The following is a 21,987-nucleotide window of genomic DNA, read 5'->3' on the forward strand; positions in this document are numbered from 1 at the left end:
GGATTAGCATTCCTGGGTGATGAATGAGGGGTTGAAGTGTTTACTTTGAACACTGTGATCTGTGTCTGAATCTACTAGGCATTAAAATCTTTCAGATTTCTGAATCCGTGCTGCAGTTGCAGAAGGGGGAGGTGGCAGCCCTTGTATTTCGTAAATTAGACTGTAATCCAATATCCACTTACCTGGGAATAAGCCCTGTTGAACTGGGTGGAATTGACTAGGAAACAGGTGTAGGATTGCGCTGTTGTGGTAGGCATTTTAAGCCCTACTCGCTGATATTAATTGGCGCTTAAAGTGGCACGAGAGACTGCTGAGAGACTGTGACTGGTTCAATGACACCCAGTGAACTTTGTGGCCGAGTGGGGATTTGAACCCTGGTCTCCCAAGTCTTAGTCCAACACTCTAACCGCTACGCTACACACTGCTGTAGTATGGGAGAGCTCTGCCTGAAAACCCAGATATGTGCTGCCAGTCAGAATAAATAAAAATGCACTTGACTTGACTGATAATACCTTCACTTGGTGTAAGACAACCTCTATCTGTTCCTAAAAGTAGATTAGGTAAATTTATGGCAGATAAAGCTAACTATCAGGCATGGTGGCTGGGTGGCACTCCTTTGTTCAGAAGTAGCATGCCCGTGATTACCACTTGCTGGGTGGCAAATAGCAGGGTGGGGCTATTGCCTTGGTGTCTTGTGGGCTTTCTGTAGGCAACTCCAACAATGGTTGGCCATTGTGGGAAGCAGCAAGATGGGTTTGTCTTGCTTTCTTAATTGTTGTAGCCCAGCAGATCAGGTTTTTCCCAAGGCAGAGTGATGTTCTGAGCAAAGCAGGAGGAGGAAGGGGGAGGGCATCCCATTTCACTTGTAAGCCAGCTGACAGTCCTCTTGCCAAAAGGCCTTACAGGACACTTCCAGGCTCTAGAAACGTCTGTAATTATTTCACTTCATTTTGCCCCTGTTTATCTGGTTCACCCACTGGAATAGTTCTCACGGGGAAGTGAATAACATATCTAGAAAGGGCTGTGGAACCTATGGCTCTCCAGATGTTGTTGGACTCCAGCTTGGCCAATGGTCAAGGGGGGGTGGGAGGTGCAGGTTATCAACATCTGGAGGGGGAATTAGTACTGCAGCAGTTTCCCCATTTGTTGCTTTTATAGAAGATGAGCATCTCTCTCTTGTGTTGCGGACAAGGAAGAGGATGACAGATAAGGAAAGGGGGCACATCATGAAGGGATAATGAAGACTAGGCCTCCTCTAACATATGTCATAGGGAACCAGGAGATTCACCCCGGTGTAGACAGATACAATCTTGTTTGAATGATAACTAGTGGATCCTATTTGGGGGGGGAAGCTATTTCTGGAAGAAGAAAATTGGTTCTTTAAAAACAAAGCTACTGGATTCAATTCTCCACTATTATCTTAAGGTCAAAACAAATCAAAGTAACCTCTAAATTCAGCTGTGGCTTTTTTTTTCTACCAAGAAGTGAAAGGAAGGTAGAAATGTCATCCAAATATGAAATCAGGACATTTCACATTTTAAACACTCCCATGAACTTTGGATTGGAAATTCTATATTGTCTTCCTGGAAACAAATTCAATATATCCTCAAATTGACATGGAAGCATGAGCTCATTTGGACTTCTATAAGAGAGGAGCAATATAAAGAACAGGGTTAGTCATTACTGTCAAAAACAAATGGATGATCATTCAGCAGTTGTCTATTAGAAATGAGCAGCAGAGTGCACTAAGCTTTGAAAATCTGGCATATTCAGAGGATGAATGGGTAGCTCAAATCCTCAGTTAAAATAACAGTTTTGTATGTGCCTTCTACATCCGAGAGTGTGCAGTTCCTTGCTGTAAGTCGGGGATAGGGGAGCTCTGGCCCTCCAGATGTTTTATTCTTTTTATTCTTTAATTTTTACACTGCTTAACACCAAAATAGTCATTCGACTCCAACTCCCAACATCCCTGACCTTTTGCCATACTGGCTGGGGCTGATGGAAGCTGAAGTGCAACTTAATTTGTAAGGCAATTCTTAAGGTATTCTGGACCCAAGTTATTGTTGTTGTTGTTTAGTCATTTAGTCGTGTCTGACTCTTTGTCACCTCATGGATCAGAGCACGCCGGGCACTCCTGTCTTCTACCTACCAGCTTGGCATTCCATCCTGTGTTCACAGTACTTACAAAAATCACATTGCCATAATTTTTTAACTGAAAACATTTAACAGCTGATGAAACAGAGAAGTTATAGGCTGGTGATTAAGGAACAGAGCACTCAGCATTTCTGGCTTCCATAGCAGAATTCCAAGGATCTCTTTGGGGGGAGGTCTCCCCCACCCCCAAAGATGACAAGAATATAGCACATATTATGTGAGCCTGAATTGTAGCTGAAGGCAATCTTGAGGAGAGGTTCTCCCTATGGAAAGGCTCACTGTTTTTTGCTCCAGCTACAGGCCTTCACTGGGATTGAGGGAGAGCTGCAGAATAATTTAACACAAGGTTTTTAAGAGCTTTTTTTTGGGAATCCACAAGAAAAGAGCCTTTACATAGGGATGCTGGCATAAGCATAATATCGGAAGTGTCGTAGAAACATAGAATTGTAGAGTTGGAAGGGACCCTGAGGGTCATCTAGTCCAACCCCCTGCAATGCAAGAATCTTCTGCCCAACGTGGGGCTCGAACGCATGACCTTGAGATAAAGGGTCTCATGCTCCTGGGACTGAGTTCTATCCCATTACATCTGCAGAAGAAGAGCACTTCAATATTTGCAGCTATGTTACTTGAACTTCATCATCTAGGGAACGGTTCAGACATGCTAGATCACATTTTGCAGGCATCTGCTTTGCCTCTGTATTCATAGTAGCAATAGAGTGGTTCTTAAGTAGCCACATGGTGACAATTTCAAAAATGGCTCATGTTTTTACTCATGCTGACCTGGCCACATGAAGGCGCAAGAGCAACATGCAGCCCTAAGATGACCCACATATGTTACATCCTTGAGACAGTGAGTGAAGCATGATACTCCAAAACATGAGTTTTATGGGGCCTAAGTGCAATGGAGGCAGCAAGGAGGGAGGGACATAAGAACCCTTCATTCCCAGTTCATGTTTATCTGTCGATACCTGTTTCTATTTTTTTAAAAAATAGAGCAGTTTTGTGCAAGAGCCGTCTTGTGCAAAGCCTCCCTATTAAAAATAATTTTAAAAGGTTGGTTTATCTTCTAAATAAATGAACCTGCCTTCAGTGTGCAGCAATTTGAAATAGGCACACTTAATCACTCACATTACAGTGGTACCTTGGGTTAAGTACTTAATTCGTTCCGGAGGTCTATTCTTAACCTGAAACTGTTCTTAACCTGAAGCATCACTTTAGCTAATGGGGCCTCCTGCTGCTGCCGTGCCGCTGGAACACGATTTCTGTTCTCATCCTGAAGCAAAGTTCTTAACCCGAGGTACTATTTCTGGGTTAGCGGAATCTGTAACCTGAAGCGTATGTAACCTGAAGCATATGTAACCCAAGCTACCACTGTAATGTAGTCAGCCCCAAATTCTTTTGTGTGTGTTCACACACACACACACACACACACACACACACACACACTTTCACCCTGTATGTCGTGGTGGGCAACCCTCAACCCTCTCTAACATTGCCAGGGTTGAGTGGGGTGGCCTTCGACAGCAAGGGCAAGATGAATTTGAATAGCAGTCAATGCAACAGATTCCTCACACTTGGCAAAATTTGAATTCTCATCAAAGCAGGAACTTTGATGCTACGTTGATCGTCAATTTTATTATTGTTGTTGTTATTCATCATTTACAACTAGCTTAGTAAATTGTTGGCAATTTTGAATTGAATTAGCCGACAAACAACAAACAGTATATATATATTTTCTAAATTATTCCAAAATCCAAGAGCCAGGCACTTAGAATTTTGAGACATTTCAAACTAAGCAATTTCCCCCATCAAAGCTAGTCAAGGTTCGCTGGGGCAGGATTTGAAGAGGGCGGTTTTAAATTGGAAAAGTCAAAGGAATTGAAAGGGCTATTCTGTTCTTGAATCTGGGCCTCTGAAAGACCCACTTGTTCCAATCGGTCTCTCCCAGTTTGCAGACCTGAAAGAAACAAGTTGAGCTTTGCTGGGACAGTTTTTCAGGAGGCACTGAAGCATTCAGCACATGTTAGGATTTGAGCTCATGTAAGCAGGTTCTATTTGAATGTAGTCAGCCAGAACAGGAAGCTTTGACAACCTTATCAAGCCAAGCTGGACTTTGGGCTGAAGCCACCGCAGTATTAACATTGGGAACACTGGACCAGCCCGGCCAATCCCATTCATTGATGGCTCCAAAACTTTGTGCTGTGTTTATTACGAGTTCCAGGGAGAAGCTGATTTAAACCAAAGCTTGCAGCTCACTCAGTGGGAGGCAGGGTTGTGATTGCTGGCGTCTGAGGCTATCAAGCCGAGCAAGCGAGAGAGACAGAGAAGGGGAGCCCAGAGCCACTAGCCTGGTTCTTGTGGGGAGTCCAGGCAGGAAGGAAAAGCTGCTGTGTTTATTTATATGGTTTTCACCATGAAGGATAACAAATTTACACAAAACCTCAGTGCATAAGACAGCTGCCAATGCTTAAAACAGAATTATTGTTTCATTAAACAGTGAAAACAAGCAGAGCGCCAAAGACAGCAGTGGGCTTTCGTAGTAGAGGAGCCAGCGTGATCAGGGCTGCCTGGTGAAACTATTTCGCAGGGTGCAGCCATTTATTTGTGTGTTTGTTTCCTTCTGGCTAAATTCTCCTTTCTCACATCAGAACTCACAGGTTTCACAGGCGTCTTCTTACTAATTCTTTTAAAAACGGAACCCTCTTTATTAAAAAGACAGGGAGGCCCATACTTCTGGTTTGGAACGGAGTCAGTGTGAATCTAGAAGAACTTCTTGGTATGAAAAGCAGCTGTGTGTTTGTGTGCGTGCATATTGTAGTTTGAAGCGAGAGTTTTCAGTGGAAACACTAATGAAGGAAGGGTTAAGCACACCCGCCCCATGCCACTTTTCTGCTTCAAATTGCCCTCTCATGAACCTGCATTACCTGTCCTGGAGTGGCCATTGGGGGTTTGGTACACAGTCCCGCTTTTATACTGTAAGTGAGCCAGAGAGTGACCTATTGTTGATGCATAGCATGAACCCAATCACAGATGGCATCATGTCCTGCTTGTAAAGCTCTGTTATTTTAAGATGATGGCAGATATGAAATAAGCCTGAGGCTTCTTTGGAGAGGAAGTGATGCCTGGCTTTTGTTTTTGTTTTTCTAAGGACCAGGGAAATATGCTTTCAGTTTATTCAAGGACTTAATGCATGGATACTGAGTTGGGGGGTGCAGGAATGCATGATCCATTGAGAGCTCAGTTGGAAAATACAGCCGTATTATCAATCCATTGTAGCAAAAAAAATAAAAATACAAGGAGCCCAGTGACTCCTTATATACCTTATTGTGTGCACACCTCTTTATACCAAACACCTTATTTTCACCAGATTTTAAAGTTGTCCCTTGGAGTAGGAAAAGTGATTTCAATGGTTATTTTGTATCTGCTATCCCATTATGTAATGTTGTCAGTGATTGGGGGGGGGGGCTGTAGGCTAGCTAGGAAGCAGCAAAAAATACTGTGTATGCAGCAGGTCCCAAGTTCAATCTGTGAGATCTCATATAAAATCATAGCATTGTAGAGTCTGAAGGGACCTCACGGGTCATCTAGTGCAACCCCCTGCAATGCAGAAATCTCAGCATATAATAATAAAATTTAATCAGGTATCAAGTGAGTCTGGAGAACCAATGCTGGAAATCTGTCAGCAGGCAAGAGTAGAAAATGCCGTCCTAGGAGGACAAATAGCCTGGCCTCCTGATACCAGGCATCTGGTATCCCATTCCTTTCCTAATAATTTCAGGAAAATTAGGATCTGGGATGTATTAAGCATTCTTCTTCAGAACTTCAGTTCTTTGGTAGCATTTTTGCATAGTCTGCAATGGTCCTGAGTTGATCAGCTTAGAGAGCTCCAAGGATAGTCCCCTTGAGGTGTGAAATTTTAACAACTGAGTGCTGTGCAAGTGGCTGAGTAGCTTAGGAAAAGTCAACACCCACTTCCTTCTTTACAAGCATGTCTTATATTTCATGGTTTCATATGTGATGTGCAGCACGCCTCTAATCACATTTGCTCAGAAGCACATTCCTTGAGAATTAGGCCCAAGTAAATGGTATTGCAGTGCTGATCATACCTTCAGGGATTTTTTACAGCCCAAGGGTACTTCTTCACATAGCAAAATTGTACTCTCAGGCACTGCTACATCCTCAGGGGGCTTCATAAGGATTTGATTCATATTATTATTAGCCACTGGGTGACGGTTGCTTTTGTTAGGCAGATTGCTGGCTGTAATAGTGAGCTCCTGTTGATAAGGTATCAGCTAACTGAGGTTAGGAGATGGTCTCCTGGTGTGTGGAGGCATCTCTTGAGCGTTCAGAAGCACCCAGCCATCATTACAGCTTGTAGAAGGACACATTCAGATAAGTTTGGGTGGGTGTGGTGGATGTGTTTGCATAGAAACATCAGGTGATGCGTTTTGGAAGAAATGGGCAGAGGTAGGCAAGAGAGAGAGAGAAGGGATTCGGGTGGCGCTGTGGTCTAAACCACAGAGCCTAGGGCTTGCTGATCAGAAGGTCGGTGGTCGAATCCCCGCAACGGGGTGAGCTCCCGTTGTTCGGTCCCAGCTCCTGCCCACCTAGCAGTTTGAAAGCATGTCAAAGTGTAAGTAGATAAGTAGGTACCGCTCTGACGGGAAGGTAAACGGTGTTTCCGTACGCTGCTATGGTTCGCTAGCAGTGGCTTAGTCATGCTGGCCACATGACCTGGAAGCTGTCTGTGGAAAAACGCTGGCTCCCTTGGCCTATAGAGCGAGATGAGTGCACAACCCCAGAGTTGTCCACGACTCGATCTAATGGTCAGGGGTACCTTTACCTTTAGGCAAGAGAGAGGGAGGAAAAATGAGCCGTGAGTTAGCTCAAATCACCTGAGGACTGTCAGGCCTTTTTTTGGAGATCTGGTATGGAGTAGCAGATCCACCTGAATGAGTGCCTGTTCTTTCCTCCTCAACTTGTACTAAACAGTCATACCTTGGTCAAACAGAATCCGTTCCGGAAGTCTGTTCGACTTCCAAAACGTTCAGAAACCAAAGCGTGTCTACTGATTGGCTGCAGGAAGCTCCTGCAGAACAATCGGAAGCCGCAGAAGCCCTGTCAGACATTCGGCTTCCAAAAATAGCTTGAAAACCAGAACACTCACTTCTAGGTTTCAATCATTTGGGAGCCAAGGCATTTGAGTTCCAGGGTACGACTGGCAAAGGCCCATGGGAGTAAGCAGCTGGGAGGGGCAGTTTGGAGGTTTAAAATCAGTAGTGTGGAAAGGGCCAAGTCCTGCAGTGTGCATCAGTTTTTTAGTGGGCTTTGCAGCCTGGATACCGAATTTAGTTTTTTAAAAAGAAAAGGTATCTGATGGGGTTGGTGGTTATTACCTAGCTTGAATGAAGGTGGAATCTAAACTGCAATAATGAAGAAAGGCTTTAACCTATGTTGTGAGCATTCATCCCGATTTTCTTGCACAAAGATCACACAGTTTGATTATACTGAGTCTTTACTGAGCATTCGTTCTGATTTGCTTGCAAGGAGGTTATACGATGATGAACATTCCTTTCGCATGCCTCCTAATTTGCTTGCGGGGTGTTGGCATGCATTCCCATGAATGATTCATTCATTCATTCCATGTTTTCTGTCCATTTCACCATCACTTTCTGAACTGCAAAGAAATCTGTTTCTTTTGTAAAAGTGGATTTGTTGCACTAGGCGACATAGCACTTTAATCCACTTTAATTGTGCAAACCTCAATTTTCTGGCATGCTCTTGAATCCCAATACTCACTGTCCAGCGGCGCCCTAAATCAATGCACATGGTCAAGTTCCTGGGTCAAATGAGCCTTAAAAGGCAAGTTTCACAACAGTGCCACCTAGTGATATCTGCCACCATATGGAATTGGCATTTGCTGGCGGGTAATTTCAGAGCAAATAAAATTAGCAGCCGCCTAATTTTTGTAGCAGGAGGACTGTTGGGTCTTTCAATCCTGTGCCCTTTGCAGGCTCACCATTCACTCCTCCTCAATAACATCAGCAGAGAGTTAATGACAACCAGATTCCATGAACTTTTCAAACCTGGCATGTATTATTAGGACACGCAAGCTGGGAATGACAGCCGTGTGTCCGCTCCAGAATTTGCGGCGCTTTTCTTAGAACAGTTTGAGAAGAACTCAAATGTCTTCAGACTTAGCTCTGCTCTGAAACGGCAGTGCCGGAATTTCTCACTGGAGTCCTGGGGAAACGCCGTCTGGATTGGTTGATCCCCTTCTGAACGATCCTGCCAGCCTAGCATGTAATTTTTAATGCCGTGTTGTGTTTTCCTGGCTTGTTCTCCAAGCTCACAAAGGCAGCCTTTGTTCGGGCTGCTACAGCACTTCCTCTCCCTCTCTCCCTCTCTTTCTCTGACTGTTTGGAAATTGGGCAGTCACTTATATCCAAGGTTTCACTGTCTGATGGGCATGGAGGAGTGTCTGTGCAGCAACAGCAACAGAATACCACTTCAGGGGGAAACGAGCAAAACAGCTGTTGAATGATGCTTTAGGGGCAGATCACTGCTGAAAGTGGCGAGGATTTGCTCTGTGAAAGGCGGGGCTCTTTGGCAGGGCTGGTTTGAGCATCGAAGCACAGAGCAGCTCAGCCTTTGTGTCCAACACTGTTGTCCGTGTTGTCTGCTCTGACTAGCAGCTGTAGTAATCAAAGGTCTCAAGTGGAAATGACATTTACTTTTAAAATGTCTGCATCATGCAGGTGATAAAGGTGAAAAAGCACAGGGTGTTAGTGGTGGTCAATTGGCTACGTTACCACCCTCTGGAATACGTTCATTCTATTATGTGCCTCCTTCATCTCTATCCACAATGCCCAGGATTGTTTGCACTATCTACAATCCCACTGTGGGTCATGCTCAAGCTGCATTGCTAACTCCCTTGGTGCCAGAGTGATGTGTCATGCATCCCATTCAATTGCACGGCCTTGTCTTAAACGACCCTGATATTATCTCCCAGTATGTATGTATTTGCCCTAGAAATGGTGGCAATGTTCAAAGGGGCTTTAAAAGCAATGTCTTCAATTCCTCCTACACAAGGTGGTAGAGGGCAGAACTCCTTGTTGGTGGTCTAAACCCAGCTGCCCATATTGTGTAATTCCAGATTTTGAAGTTGCACATGGTACAGGGTTCACAAGTTGCATCTAATGAATCAGAACAGTGTGCCCCCCCGAATGCAATGTACTCCAGTTCAAGTAATTGGCTATTGACTAACCTTAGGACTCAGCTGTACAGCTGCAAATATAATGTTTTAAGGGCATTATACAAATGTGACACTAGAGGGCTATGGTGAGCTTATGGCAAATTTAATATATTTTTCAAAACGCTTTTTCACAGCATTTTTTATATGTTTCTAGATTCCAGTTTAGATTTCATTCTGGGAATTAGGACGCTTTGGGATCCTAGTAGCTAGGGAAACAATGAAGTTGTAAGGTCTAGCTTGATGAATCTTAGGTGTTAGGATTGTTCCTTTGACTGGCAGTGCCACAAACAGCCAACGTTTAGCATGGTTCATTCGCTGTGCAGTAATGCTTCTTTTTCCACCATTAGCTATAGATTGAATGCTAAACTGCTGAGGCATTTTGCATGGTGTCTGTCTGAGGCCTTTCTAGCTGCCTTTTTGAAAAGAAAAGAAAAAAAGTCTTCTTCCTGCTTTGCGCTGCTTTCGTGCTCATCTGTACTCTGCACAAGCATTGAGCTATATTTCCTCCCAAGTTCTTGGGAAATGCTCTATCCCTGCCACAGAAGGAAACCATCTGGATCCCCCCAAAATGAGCAACAACTGTGTGTCTATTAACATCCAAGAAGTCCTTTAGAGTAGAACCACACTTTATTTATCCAAGTTAACTTTCCAAACTTTGGGCAGTGCTTCTTCACTGTGACAGAACTATGGGTCTGGAACTGTAGGTTGGGGCAAAATGGAAGGAGGAAGCAGGCACAGACAATGCTACAACTATGTGACCTCCTCCAACTGCTCCTTTTATAAATATCGCTCACTGGATTCTGCTTTGCAGCAAAGAAGCAACACCTGAAGTCTGCAAACCTGACTTGGACACCACATGTGTAGCTTCAGACCTAAGCTTCTCTGGGCTGGCACCTGTCAACAGTTCTGAACAACTCCTTCCTTGGACGTTTTTAAGCAGAGGTTGGATGGTCAGGGCCATCTTTACCTGGGGGTGCAAGGGGTTCAGGGCACCCGGGCACCAAATTCTGGAGGGCGCCAGGTACCCACCGCTGAAGCCGCCTAAGCTCTTAACTATCTACCTGTTACGAAATAATAAATAATTTTGATCAAGCTAAAAAAAACCAAAATACATATATACCTAGGTATTACCGAAATGTATACCTACTAAAAAAAATTTTCATTCCAGTAGCACCTTAGAGACCAATTAAGTTTGTTATTGGTATGAGCTTTCGTGTGCATGCACACTTCAGATGCATGCGCATGAAAGCTCGTACCAATAACAAATTTAGTTGTCTCTAAGGTGCTACTGAAATGATTTTTATTTATTTATTTTGTTTCGACTACGGCAGACAAACACAGCTACCTACCCATAACTAGATGTATACCTACTGTTTGCACTCTCATTTACCAAAGACACACCACGCCAGCGGTGGTGCTTGTCATTCACAATGGTGCCGCTTGTCAGACTCAACAACGGTGCTTACAATAGTGATGCAAAAGTTAATTGGGGGGGCTAAACTAAATTTGGGGACACTGGGCAGATCTTTGCACCCCGGCGGTGCATATTCTAAAGACTTGCCTGTGGATGGCCATGTGCCATGGCTGCTTTAGCTGACATTCCTGCATTGCAGGGGGCTGGGACTGGATGACACTTTGCGGTCACTTCCAACTCTACAATTCTATGAATCTTTGGTTCTATGAATCAGTGGAAGGCAATCTAGGCCGCCATGCTGTGCACAGTCACAGACCCTGCAAATGTCCCTTTTTTCCAGGGACAGTCCCGGATTTACAGAAGCTGAAATATACTCAGAGTCGCAAAGTGATTTCATGCTCTTTATTCAGCTCATAGTGGTGAGGAGGAATGAATGAAAGTCCCCTCAAGGTATCTGCTTTATATACATTATTTACACAATGGGCTGCACATGATTGGCTAATTCCGGAATTCTACTGTAAGCCAATCAGGTTGTGGATTCACTTCTATCTGGAGCATGACTGGGTGGTTCCTACCAACCAATCATACTGCTGCATTGTTCTAGGACCAATCAGACTGCTGCATTCTGAATCCTATTGTTCTAGGACCAATCAGACTGCTGCCTTTTGGATCCTATTGAACTCAGTACATAACAGAAGCCATCTTGGTTTCTGATTTGATCCCGAAATGTCCCGCTTTTCCTTAAGACATCCCTATTTTCATCAGAGAAATGTATGGAAGGTATGGAGTTATGTAACCTCCAAGCCAAGGAGCTAAGTAACTATACAACCTTTAGAAAACATCTGAAGACAGCCCTGTATGGGGAAGCATTAATGTTTAATGTTTTATTATGTTTTTATATATGTTGGAAGCTGCCCAGAGTGGCTGTGGCAACCCAGTCAAATGGGTGGGGTATCAATAATAAAATGATGATGATGATGGAATAGGGCATCCCTACTTTCACTGGAGAAATGCTGGAGGATATGCAGCCAGGCTGCCTAAATGTGTGGCAGGATTGTTACTGTAGATGTTGGAGAGCAGCAAGAACTCTCACCAAGTTCTGAGTGAGGGGGAATCAGCCGGGGTAGGCGGGGAAGGCAAATCCATGGTCACGTGAGACCCCGGTGGCCTTTTGCGTCCTACGTGGTCTGTGCATTTCAAAGCACAGGCCATTGTGCTTTTGGGATAGCAAACCCTCCCCAGAAATTCCACAGGCCTTTCCCCTAGCTATCAATATCGTTTCTGTATTTCTCGTTCTGTTGCTTGTCTTTAGCAGCGAGACAAAAAAGGGGCCCTTTGTGTGAGTGCCTGAAAGGAATAGCCTAGTCCCACAGCCTGCATGCAATTCTAATGTCAACTATTTGTTGCCTTGGCATTTCACATTAGCAAGCTCTCTCCTCCACCCCCAAATATCTGTGAGCTGTGCCTTCCTGCCAAGGGGCCATATTTAACTTTGCTCCTCCATAACGTGGTGCAGTCGGCACCAGGCAGAAGGGTCCATTCATATAGAGAAGCTTTCTCACCCGCACAGGGGAAAAGGCATATGTGAAAACACTGGAATTGAGGCCAGGGTCACTGAACTGGATAGGCCTTCCCAGTAAAAACCAAAAAAAAAAAAAAAAAAAACACTGGTTCAGGAAAAGTTTCCCAGCTCTCTTACACAATGCATTCCCGGGCTTGCCTTAAGAGTTTGCAGAATCACTCCCACCCACCCTGCTCCACCCCAGCCATTTTACTGTTAGTGCAACAGTGGCAGCCGAGTCATTCCTGCAATATGAGCACGATCATTGTACAAACACAACGGAAAATATAGCCTCATTGCAGGAGACGCAGGGGGCTGTTTTTGTGTACAGCAACGGCAGCCAAAACTCAGTGTATTCCTTTGCAGGAAAAAAAGGGGGGGGGGAGTCTTCAAAGAAAAAAAGATTGAAAATTGTGATGGAGATGGCACTTTCTCCCAAGAAAATCCATCTCTAGGAACTGTTCTAGCTTTCTAGCTAGATTAACTTAAGGTCTAGTTCTTTGGAATTAGACTTCCGATAGATAGATAGATAGATAGATAGATAGATAGATAGACAGATAGATGGGTGATCAAGTGTTAAAGCGTTATTCAGTGCAGCCAGTCATGTAAGCTACACCTGTTGAAACTACCTCTTCTATATAGCTATTAAAGGAAAGGATGAGAAACCAATCTATAAGACAATAACATCATAAGGGGGAAAAAGGGAATTCTTGAAGTTAAATGTAATAGGAGGTCTATGGCTGATTCTCTGTTACCTCCTGCTACCTATACAGTGGTACCTTAGTTTTTGAAAGTAATCCATTCCGGAAGACCATTCGACTTCTGAAACATTCAAAAACCAAAATGTTTACTTCCAGAAAGCACTCGAAAACTGAAGCAGTTACTTCCAGGGTTTCGGTGTTCGAAAGCCGAAACGTTCGACTTCCAAGACTCGAAAACTGAGGTAGCACTGCATATAGTTTTGTAGCAACTCCACCTCCTGAACAGAGCAGCTGTATTTAGATGGCTCACTGGTTCCCTTCAGTTTCCTTCCTATTCCTCCCTCATTCTAGCCTGTCTTTCTTTCTTTCTTTCTTTCTTTCTTTCTTTCTTTCTTTCTTTCTTTCTTTCTGGGATGGGGACTCTGCCTGGCTAAATCCCTTCCCATGAGTTGGATTCTAGGCTGCACTTAATGTGTGACCGCTGGTAATGTATGCTAGTTTTTGTGGACCTGAATCTACAGTGACACCAAAGCTGAAATTCCAATGCAAACACTCTTTAGGGATTCTTCTCAATGGCACAGATTGCACGGGTTGTGTTTGTATGAGGGAGCACATGAATGAGAACTTCACCATGCAAGTATTCAGTCTGGGCTGGCAAACAGAAGCAAGGGTTGAAAATAAATGGTCCTGAGGACTCCTGAGAAGGCAGGCTCCAAAGTAAGTAGCATCTAAAATTCTGAAATGAAAATGGAATATGAGGCACCTCTTGGGTTCTGTGCATTCTGATGTTCTGAAATTACAACAGAAAGTATTATAAAATTGAAAATACTTGACAACTTTAATGCAACTCTACTGGAAGATATAATTCTGTATTATTTAATGGGGCTTATCATGATATCTGGAAGCTGGAACATTGCTAAGCTTGTTTTCACATGTCTTTCAAAGTAATGTACTAGAAATCCTAATAATGAGGTACATCTCCCTTCAGAAAAAAATAACTTCTTCTAAAAAAACCCTTTTTTATAGTAGCAAGGACTACTAAAAAATCCCTCTTTTCATCTTTTCCTGCCTATGTCCTCAACAGCATCCCCTGGAGATGAGTTTCAGTATGTATGCATTTATATTTGTATGTATGTATTTGCATTTTAAAAACTTATTATCCTCATTTCTAAAAACAAAAAACCCCTGCAAAAGTGGCTACTCCCATCCCAAAAACATCAAGCAGTATTTCAAAAAGGACATGTCAGTCATAAAACTCCAATAATAACATCATAAACTGACAATGATGACAATTTCTGGGCACAGCAAGCCATGAATATTATGAGAATGAGCCTAGCATCCCTGAACTGCCTGACTTTGTGTATCTGAACCTCTGCTAATTCTAGGGAGAACATGAACTCCTACTTTCTGTTTTCTTACAGAGTCTTTATTATACTCCCCCCCCCCCCCGCTTGTGGACTGCTTTATCTCTCCCCCTCCCTCATTTAAGAGCACCATGATGATGACAACCAGTTGAGCTACAACATACTCACTTGCTTTAGGCCAGAGTGTACTTAGCCAAAGACTGAAATTCAAATACGTTTGTGTAGGGGGAGCTATTATGCCCACTCCAAGACAAGTGTTTTGCATTAGTTTGGCTCTCCATTACAAAGCGAACAAAAGCATTTGCCACACCTCTCCCTACCCTTGCTAGTGTCTTGAGGTAGGAGTGCCTTCCGATTGGAGGCCCCAGAGTGAGTGTATATGGAAACCACATGGCAAAATAAATAGGAGACAAGCTCGGGGGCCCTACAACCTTTATGCGTGTGTGGCGAGGAAGGGCTCAAAACACACAGCTTTGAAACAAGAAAAAGCAAAAGACATTGTAACTCTGCAGCCCCCTTCTCAAATAAAAAGCCCACCCATTTGCGAAGTTCCCATCTTCAGTGTATAATTTCATTTCCCCTCGTTTGCTTTTGCTAATCATTCTATACACTGTCAGAACATGCTGAGTTACAGCCAGCAGGGTTTAACTTTATTTCCCATCTCCTTCTCCCTACCACAGGCAAATGGTCTTTAAATAGAAGAGTGTGGAAATTGTCTCCATGCCAGTTTCTCGTCAGAACTAGAAGCAATTATCCATTTTAACATGTACTGCTGGATAAGTTGCATTATAGTAATATGTCCCCTGCCCTCTTTCATAAAAAGCAATGTTCTTCAGTTGGGGGAATCTGGAAACACCCCCCCCCCCTTATTCAGTGTTGGGTCACAAAATCTCTTGGCATGTCATAGGAAAGCTACAAGTGGACCTATTTGTGCTGACTCCTCTGTGGCAAACTCCTTGACAAAGGCTGCCCAGTGCTAGGGAAAACTCTTCCAAGAGGAACATTTTTATCTGTTGAGTTTTGCTTCGTGGAATTTATATTCCCATCAAATGGTTTCCTGCTGTCCCCTGTAAACTCAATCAGCCTAATGGAAGTGACACAAAAACAAAGTGTTTCTCGGCTGGGGTAACCATGGAGAAGAGAAAAGGCATGCAGAGAACTAGCCAAGTGTTAGGATTTTATAGGCACAGTGTTAAAGGTCTCAAGGCAGGATGGGACTTTGTTCAGCGAAATATCAGCAGAGGCAAAAGAAAAGCAACCGGAAAGGGAAGGGGAAATATGGAAACGACAGAGCCACATGGGTACAAAAGCTGACTGATGCTTTGCAATCAAAGATGCAGGCAGGTTATGGGGCAGAAAGGTGTTCTCTGCAGAAAGGCACTGGCAACTTCACTGGGTTTCCTTCTATGGTCATGTCTTTCTTGCCTGGAGAGGAGGTGGGGAAGATCCTGCATTTTGAATGCTGTCATTCAGAAGGATTGAGTAGAACACAGAAATGCTTCTTCTACTTCAACATGCAGCCCTCCATCTTATGATCAAGGTGAGGGTTAGCTATTACTTTCACTCAGCACAAGATTCCATGAGCTTCTGTGGATGTTGCAATACAGTGGTTGGGAACCTGTGGCCCTCCAGATGTTTCTGGACTCAAACTCCTATCACCCTTAGCATTGACCATGTTGGCTGGGGGTGACGGGAGTTGGCTTCCAACAACATCCAGTGAGGCTTAGTTTCCCCAACCATTTGTCATTTGTCATTTATGTCAAATCATGATTCTTAAACATCCATGAACTGCTCACTGAATATAGGATAATTTTGACCCATCCCTTCCCACTCAAATCTACAGGGAATTTTTCAGTCATGTAAAAATTACCCACTTTCACCCATTTGAAAGCTCATATTTTTATTTCTTAGTTTTATCCTGAATTGAAATTCCCCAAATATCAGACCAAAGTAGAATATCCTAGATCAAATGGAACCAGGTTTGTGCTGGAATTCAAGTACTCATCTTCTGCTCAGACACCAATTTCCATCTCAGACACCAGTTTCCATCTTTCGATTCTCTCCATCCATTTGTTTTGTGCATTTACCATTCACCTACTGTAAGCCAATACCTTTTATTTTATTTCCCTCATTTGAATCTCTTGCACAGTCACCTGGAGGGGATTGTTGTTCTCTTTCCACTAAGTGTAGTGTAGCTTGGGTGGCTTAATGTGTCAGGTGGTGCAAGAAACAAAAACAAAAAACCATGGCTGCACCTTTTTGCATTGTAACTAAAGATCCTTCTAGATTTTGATCCAATAATGTGAATGAGGGCCAATTTGGTTTCTTGCCAGAGTCAGAGTGGGACTCTCAGCCAGTTCTGAGAGGTCCAATGCAGGGGAAAGAAAGAGAAAAGAAATTACAAAAGGACTACAAAATAGCTCATCCAAGAACATTGGGGTGGGGGTTGCACTTCCACATGTTCTTTCAGGGAAGGTGCATGTGCAATTTACAACGGAGAGAAATCCAAGAGGGTTTTGCACCCCATGTGAAGCAAGATGGCAGTGGTAGTTTCACAGCAGCTGAGTCAAGGAGTCCAAAGGCAGCAGGCATAATTGTTAGGCTGTTACAGTGAGGTGTCATGCAAAACACAAAACTGCCTGGCCAGTTTTCTCCAATGTCTGCCAAAGTGGATTCAGGCACAGCTTGAGGTTGTGAAATGCAGCTACTGGTGCGTGAATTTTTCTTGGCCTTGCAGTGTGCCTTTTATGGACCACTGCACCCAATACGAATTGCTGGATCTTGAATTGAGAGCATTTTTGCCCTGTAGATACTTAACTGCCAGTGTGTGATGATAGCAGTAGTTTTATTTATTGAGGGCTTCCAACAAAACAATGTCATGTGGGTTGGGAAAGAGCCTTCTGAAATAAATGTTTGTATGTCTTCGTCAAGAAGCTACTGGTTTATGATTTATTTATTTTTTAGATCCAGCACTACAAAGGTGCTCCAGGATTTCCAAGGACCTTCTTCGTGGTTCTTTAACTTTGTGTCTTATTTCTGTGAACTTCTCTGTCCTCTTCCTGTTTGCAGGCTAGGCTAAAGGGAATTTCTCTTTCCTTGGGATTTCCTTGGAGAAACCTATTCTGCACATGATGCTAAACCATGGCTTATTAAACAATATTTTGTTAAACCATGACATAGAGCTATATGTTAACCCTTTCCAGCAGCTTAACTATGGATTGTTTACTGTCAACAAACCACAGTCAGAAGCCATAGTTTGTTGTTGGTATACAAATCTTGGTTTGTTTCAGCTATGGCTTAGCTTTACATGTGAACCCAGCACTCATCTTTAATTATAGTTTGTTTGACTATCCCACTCCAGAAAGGCACTCATCAAACTACAAAGGCCACAGGGCAAGAACAGCTAGAAAACAAAGCAAGCTTTAGAGAAACAAGATGTGGTTTGGTCAGTCATCTGTGAGACAACTTGTGCTTAAACAAACTATGGCTTAAACAAAACACAGCTTAGCATTATGCACAAGCCGGTATAGATAGGCAAGGATTTGTTTTCTGGAATCAAAACCCTTGAAACCGAAAATCCGAAAACTAATATATATTCTCTATCTTTTGGGTTTTAGATCGGGCTTTGGTATCAAGCAATATTGGCATCCCACCGCATCTGATCCACCGCATCCAGTATCCAGCCTACACTAGTCACACATCTCCCGTGGTCAAGAAGCTTGCGGAGCAAGACAAATTAAGAATTTCCAAGTTGCTGTCAGCACCTCGGATAAGCTATCAAGGACTGAGCAGCAGGGAGAACAGCCTTGCTCACATCCCCCAGCAGAAGCGCAGCCGCGGGTCTCAAGACGTAGGTGTGGCTGTTGAACCAAGTCCAGCAGTGTCACGATTCAGCATAGCAACTAGTCCCCTTTATGTTAGCAGGGAATTTGATGGTGGCCTGGTCCCCATAAGCAGCTTTTTCCCAGAGGGAGCCTCAGCTCCAGGTAACTTTGTCATTTTTGCCAAAAAAAGAGTCCCTTTCCGTGTGTTACCAATGAAGCCACTAGATGCCTCCAGTATCAGAAAAGGCAAGAAGATGCAAATAGCCTCCTCGGATTGGTCCACATTAAAATCCTTCGGCAACTAATATTTATATTTGGGCTGTTTTCTTTAGAAATCCAGACAGGAGGATTCATTTATGTGGGATATCTTGTGCAGAAGAAAAGACTGGCCAGAAGGAGAGCATATGAAACCAGATGTCAAACATTAGAGGCATTTTCACACACTCACAGAAGTGGCTGAGCACAATAGGTTATGGGGCCACAGGTCTGTGCCTGATCATGCCAGCTCCTGCCTGCCCACCCTTGCCCCAGAAATGCTTTGCCTTCAAGTGCTTGACACAATTTCTAAGTGACGTATCTCGCTGATATAAAAAATGGTTAAGGATATTGTCACACTGCAGTTTGCTTGGCTGCAGACAGTTGGCGCTGTAAACTACAGTTTGGCAAGCTGGTGGGCAGGTAGGCGGCCCAGGTGAGGAGAGGAGGAGCAATCCAGAGGGTAGAGATGCAGGCCTAGGTGAGGTGAGGAGGAGGAGGAGGGAACTGGAGAAGGGAGACATAAAAACGCTGGAATAGCTCAGTCAGTAGAGCATGAGACTCTTAATAGGGTCATAAGTTCAAGCCCCGCATGGGGCAAAATATTCCTGCATTGCACTGTAGAGTTGGACTAGATGAACCTCGGGGTCACTTCCAACTCTACATTCTATGATAAGCAGGAGGCCCAGGCAAGAGAACCAAGTGAGGTGAGGAGGTGGGAACCCAAGGACAGAGATGCAGGCAGGTGGGTGGCCCAGGAGAGTAGTCCAGGAGACCCTCAGAGGTATGGCAAGATCTGAGACATTCTTTGGGTGAGCTGTAAAGGCAGGGGGAGAGGGTTGGTGAGGTTGGCGACTGAAGTAAGTAGGGACACAGCCCCTATTATGTACATAGAATTCTACTGCCTATACTGAGTGTATGCAATTGCCTGCACCCTTGATTTTGAGAAGGTTCACGTGTTATTAAGCATATGAATGTAAGATGCTATAAGCAGAGTTGCACATTTATTGTGAGGGCAAATAAGAATGCACAAACAACCCTGTAAGATCAGTTCAAGGCCCATCTGGTCCAGCATTCTGTTCATTTGGTGCCCACTTGCGATTCCCAGCATACTGCTTCTGACTGTGGAGGTGGAATATAGCCAAAGTGGCTCGTAGCGGTTGTTAGCCATTGTTACTTTACTGAGTGAAAAACAGGGTATAACTTGAGGGAAAATGAACACAGAGGTTCGTCTTCCTTAGGCCAGGTCTACACAGAGGAATAACTCCTCCAGAACCGCTTTTCCCTCCAGCTCCTCAAATGGCCAAATCTCGGCAGTCTTCCTCACTGCCAGCCAACTTCCAACTGACTTGAGTCTCCACTTCATCAGTCTGCTGTCACACTTGCCAGTTACAAAAGTACCCCCCCACACACACACAAAGTTGCAAACTGAACATTTGCTGTGCTTCCAACAGTTCCCTCACAACCCAGTTTCCTCTTTCTCTTTTATGGACTCTCCTGAGGACAGCAGGGTGGGAGGGGTTGTGCCCAGATCAATTGAAATGACCACGCTTATGCTGACGATGTTTTCAGTCTTGTGTGCTGCTTACTTAATTCATTCTTTGTATTATGATAACAGCCCTTGAGCTGGCTATGTTTAATGCATGTTGCCATTTCCCAAAACTGAATAAAGATAACGTTTCGAAACAAAGGACAAACCTGATAAAGAAGGGAAGACTTCACAATAAGTCTTTTCCTGTTTTCTGCCATTTCTTATATTAGAAATATCTTCCTAACCTTCCTAAATAATGTCTGAATACAATCGCTTTAATAAATTATTATTATTTAAAAGACATCTGGAGGCAGCCCTGTTTAGGGAAGTTTTTAATATTTAATGCTGTATTGTTTTTAACACTCGATTGGGAGCCGCCCAGAGTGGCTGGGGAAACTCAGCCAGATGGGTGGGGTATAAATAATAATAATAATAATAATTATTATTATTATTATTATTATTATTATTATTATTATTCCCCACCTCACCCCCAGATCCCAGTATTTTGGGGGTGGCTTTTGATTGATCTGCCACCAGCCAAGAGAAAGACAGAATGTAGCACTTTCATTGTGTCTGGTGGTTATGCTAAATGAACAGTGAAAGGTGAGCAAAGGGTTAATAAGGAAAGACCAAAAAAAGTAAGTCAGCACTCCTGACTGACACTATGTACAAAAGTAGCAGACCCCACTGATTACTATAACATGAAACACTGACTCCCCACCCCCGTCCGGTCCTGTCCTGCCCCTGCTCTGCTCTAAAGGGGCTTTGTTGTGCTATGTCTGGGTAGATTGAATCCAGGTGTTCCTGTTGGTGTACCAACAGAATCCAGGTGCTGTCTGCCTTGTATAAGTGATATATCGACTAACCTCACACCAATGACAACGTGGTCAGATTTACACATACACACATACAGAGGCAAACGAAAACGGCCTGCAGGAAAGGGCAAAAAGTCTGTATTTTTAAGCAGCCAATTTGAGAATTTAATATTGTGCAGTTAGAGCAGATGGATATTGTACATGAGAGCCAAATTAGCATGGTTTATAACTTCCTTGCTCAGAACAGCAATAACTTTGGTGGTAATTAAGGGCCAAGGGTTTGCTTTGCCAAGTAATTTATGGATGAATCTGGTCTAGTTATGGATGGATCTGGTCCAACATTAAGCCCTGCATGGTGTTGGAAGGTTCACGGGTAACACTTATTGAACAGGGATGGGCACATTTGTCCTGGATAAAGAAACAGCCAAGAAGAGAGAGGAGGGATTTTTCTAAGGACATCGTATTGATGTAGTGGTTTACGGTGGACAGAGCCAGGTTTATAGCATTTCATGGGTAGGCCTGGATCAGTCAAACACCTGGCCACATAGTGCTGTTGAGATAATGAGACTGGTCCAGGGGATGGATGCTGCTCTGAACTCTTTGGATGAAGGGCAGAGTCAGTGCAGAATGTAAATGTCTGGTAATAGAGAGTCTCTGAGCATGTGCACATTCCCTTTCTGGAGGGCTTGTCCCTACCAGGGCTGGATTTAGGTTTGATGAGGCCCAAAGCTACTGAAGATAATGGGGCACTTTATATGTCCAGCTGTCCTTTGTCAGCAACAAATTGTCACTGTTTTTTGTGTTGAATATATGCTATATGGTAATTTATGGACCTAATAGGTATCTAAAGCCATTTGCACATGCAGAATGTAGGCACCCTATACAGTGGTACCTTGGGTTAAGTACTGAATTCATTCCAGGGGTCCATTCTTAACCTGAAACAGTTCTTAACCTGAAGCACCACTTTAGCTAATGGGGCCTCCTGCTGCTGCCGTGCATGATTTCTGTTCTCATCCTGAAGCAAAGTTCTTAACCCGAGGTACTATTTCTGGGTTAGCGGAGTCTGTAACCTGAAGCGTATGTAACCTGAAGTGTATGTAACCCGAGGTACCA

The 21,987-nt window shown here is 43.7% G+C and overlaps 1 protein-coding gene across 5 annotated transcripts in view; it reads left to right on the forward strand.

Moving 5' to 3' along the window:
- Window positions 1-18,608, forward strand: part of CDRT4 (CMT1A duplicated region transcript 4) — a 32,993-nt gene extending 14,385 nt beyond the window's left edge. For all 5 annotated transcript variants that reach the window (XM_083597809.1, XM_083597812.1, XM_083597811.1 and 2 more), the window contains one exon: window positions 18,067-18,608. In XM_083597809.1, the coding sequence (XP_083453935.1) occupies window positions 18,067-18,578 (512 nt within the window). In that variant the 3' untranslated portion in view covers window positions 18,579-18,608. The remainder of the gene's footprint in view (window positions 1-18,066) is intronic.
- The last annotated feature ends 3,379 nt before the right edge of the window (window positions 18,609-21,987 follow it).

This window comes from Podarcis filfolensis (genome assembly GCF_964270895.1).
Source record: "Podarcis filfolensis genome assembly, chromosome: 2".
NCBI lineage: Eukaryota > Metazoa > Chordata > Lepidosauria > Squamata > Lacertidae > Podarcis > Podarcis filfolensis.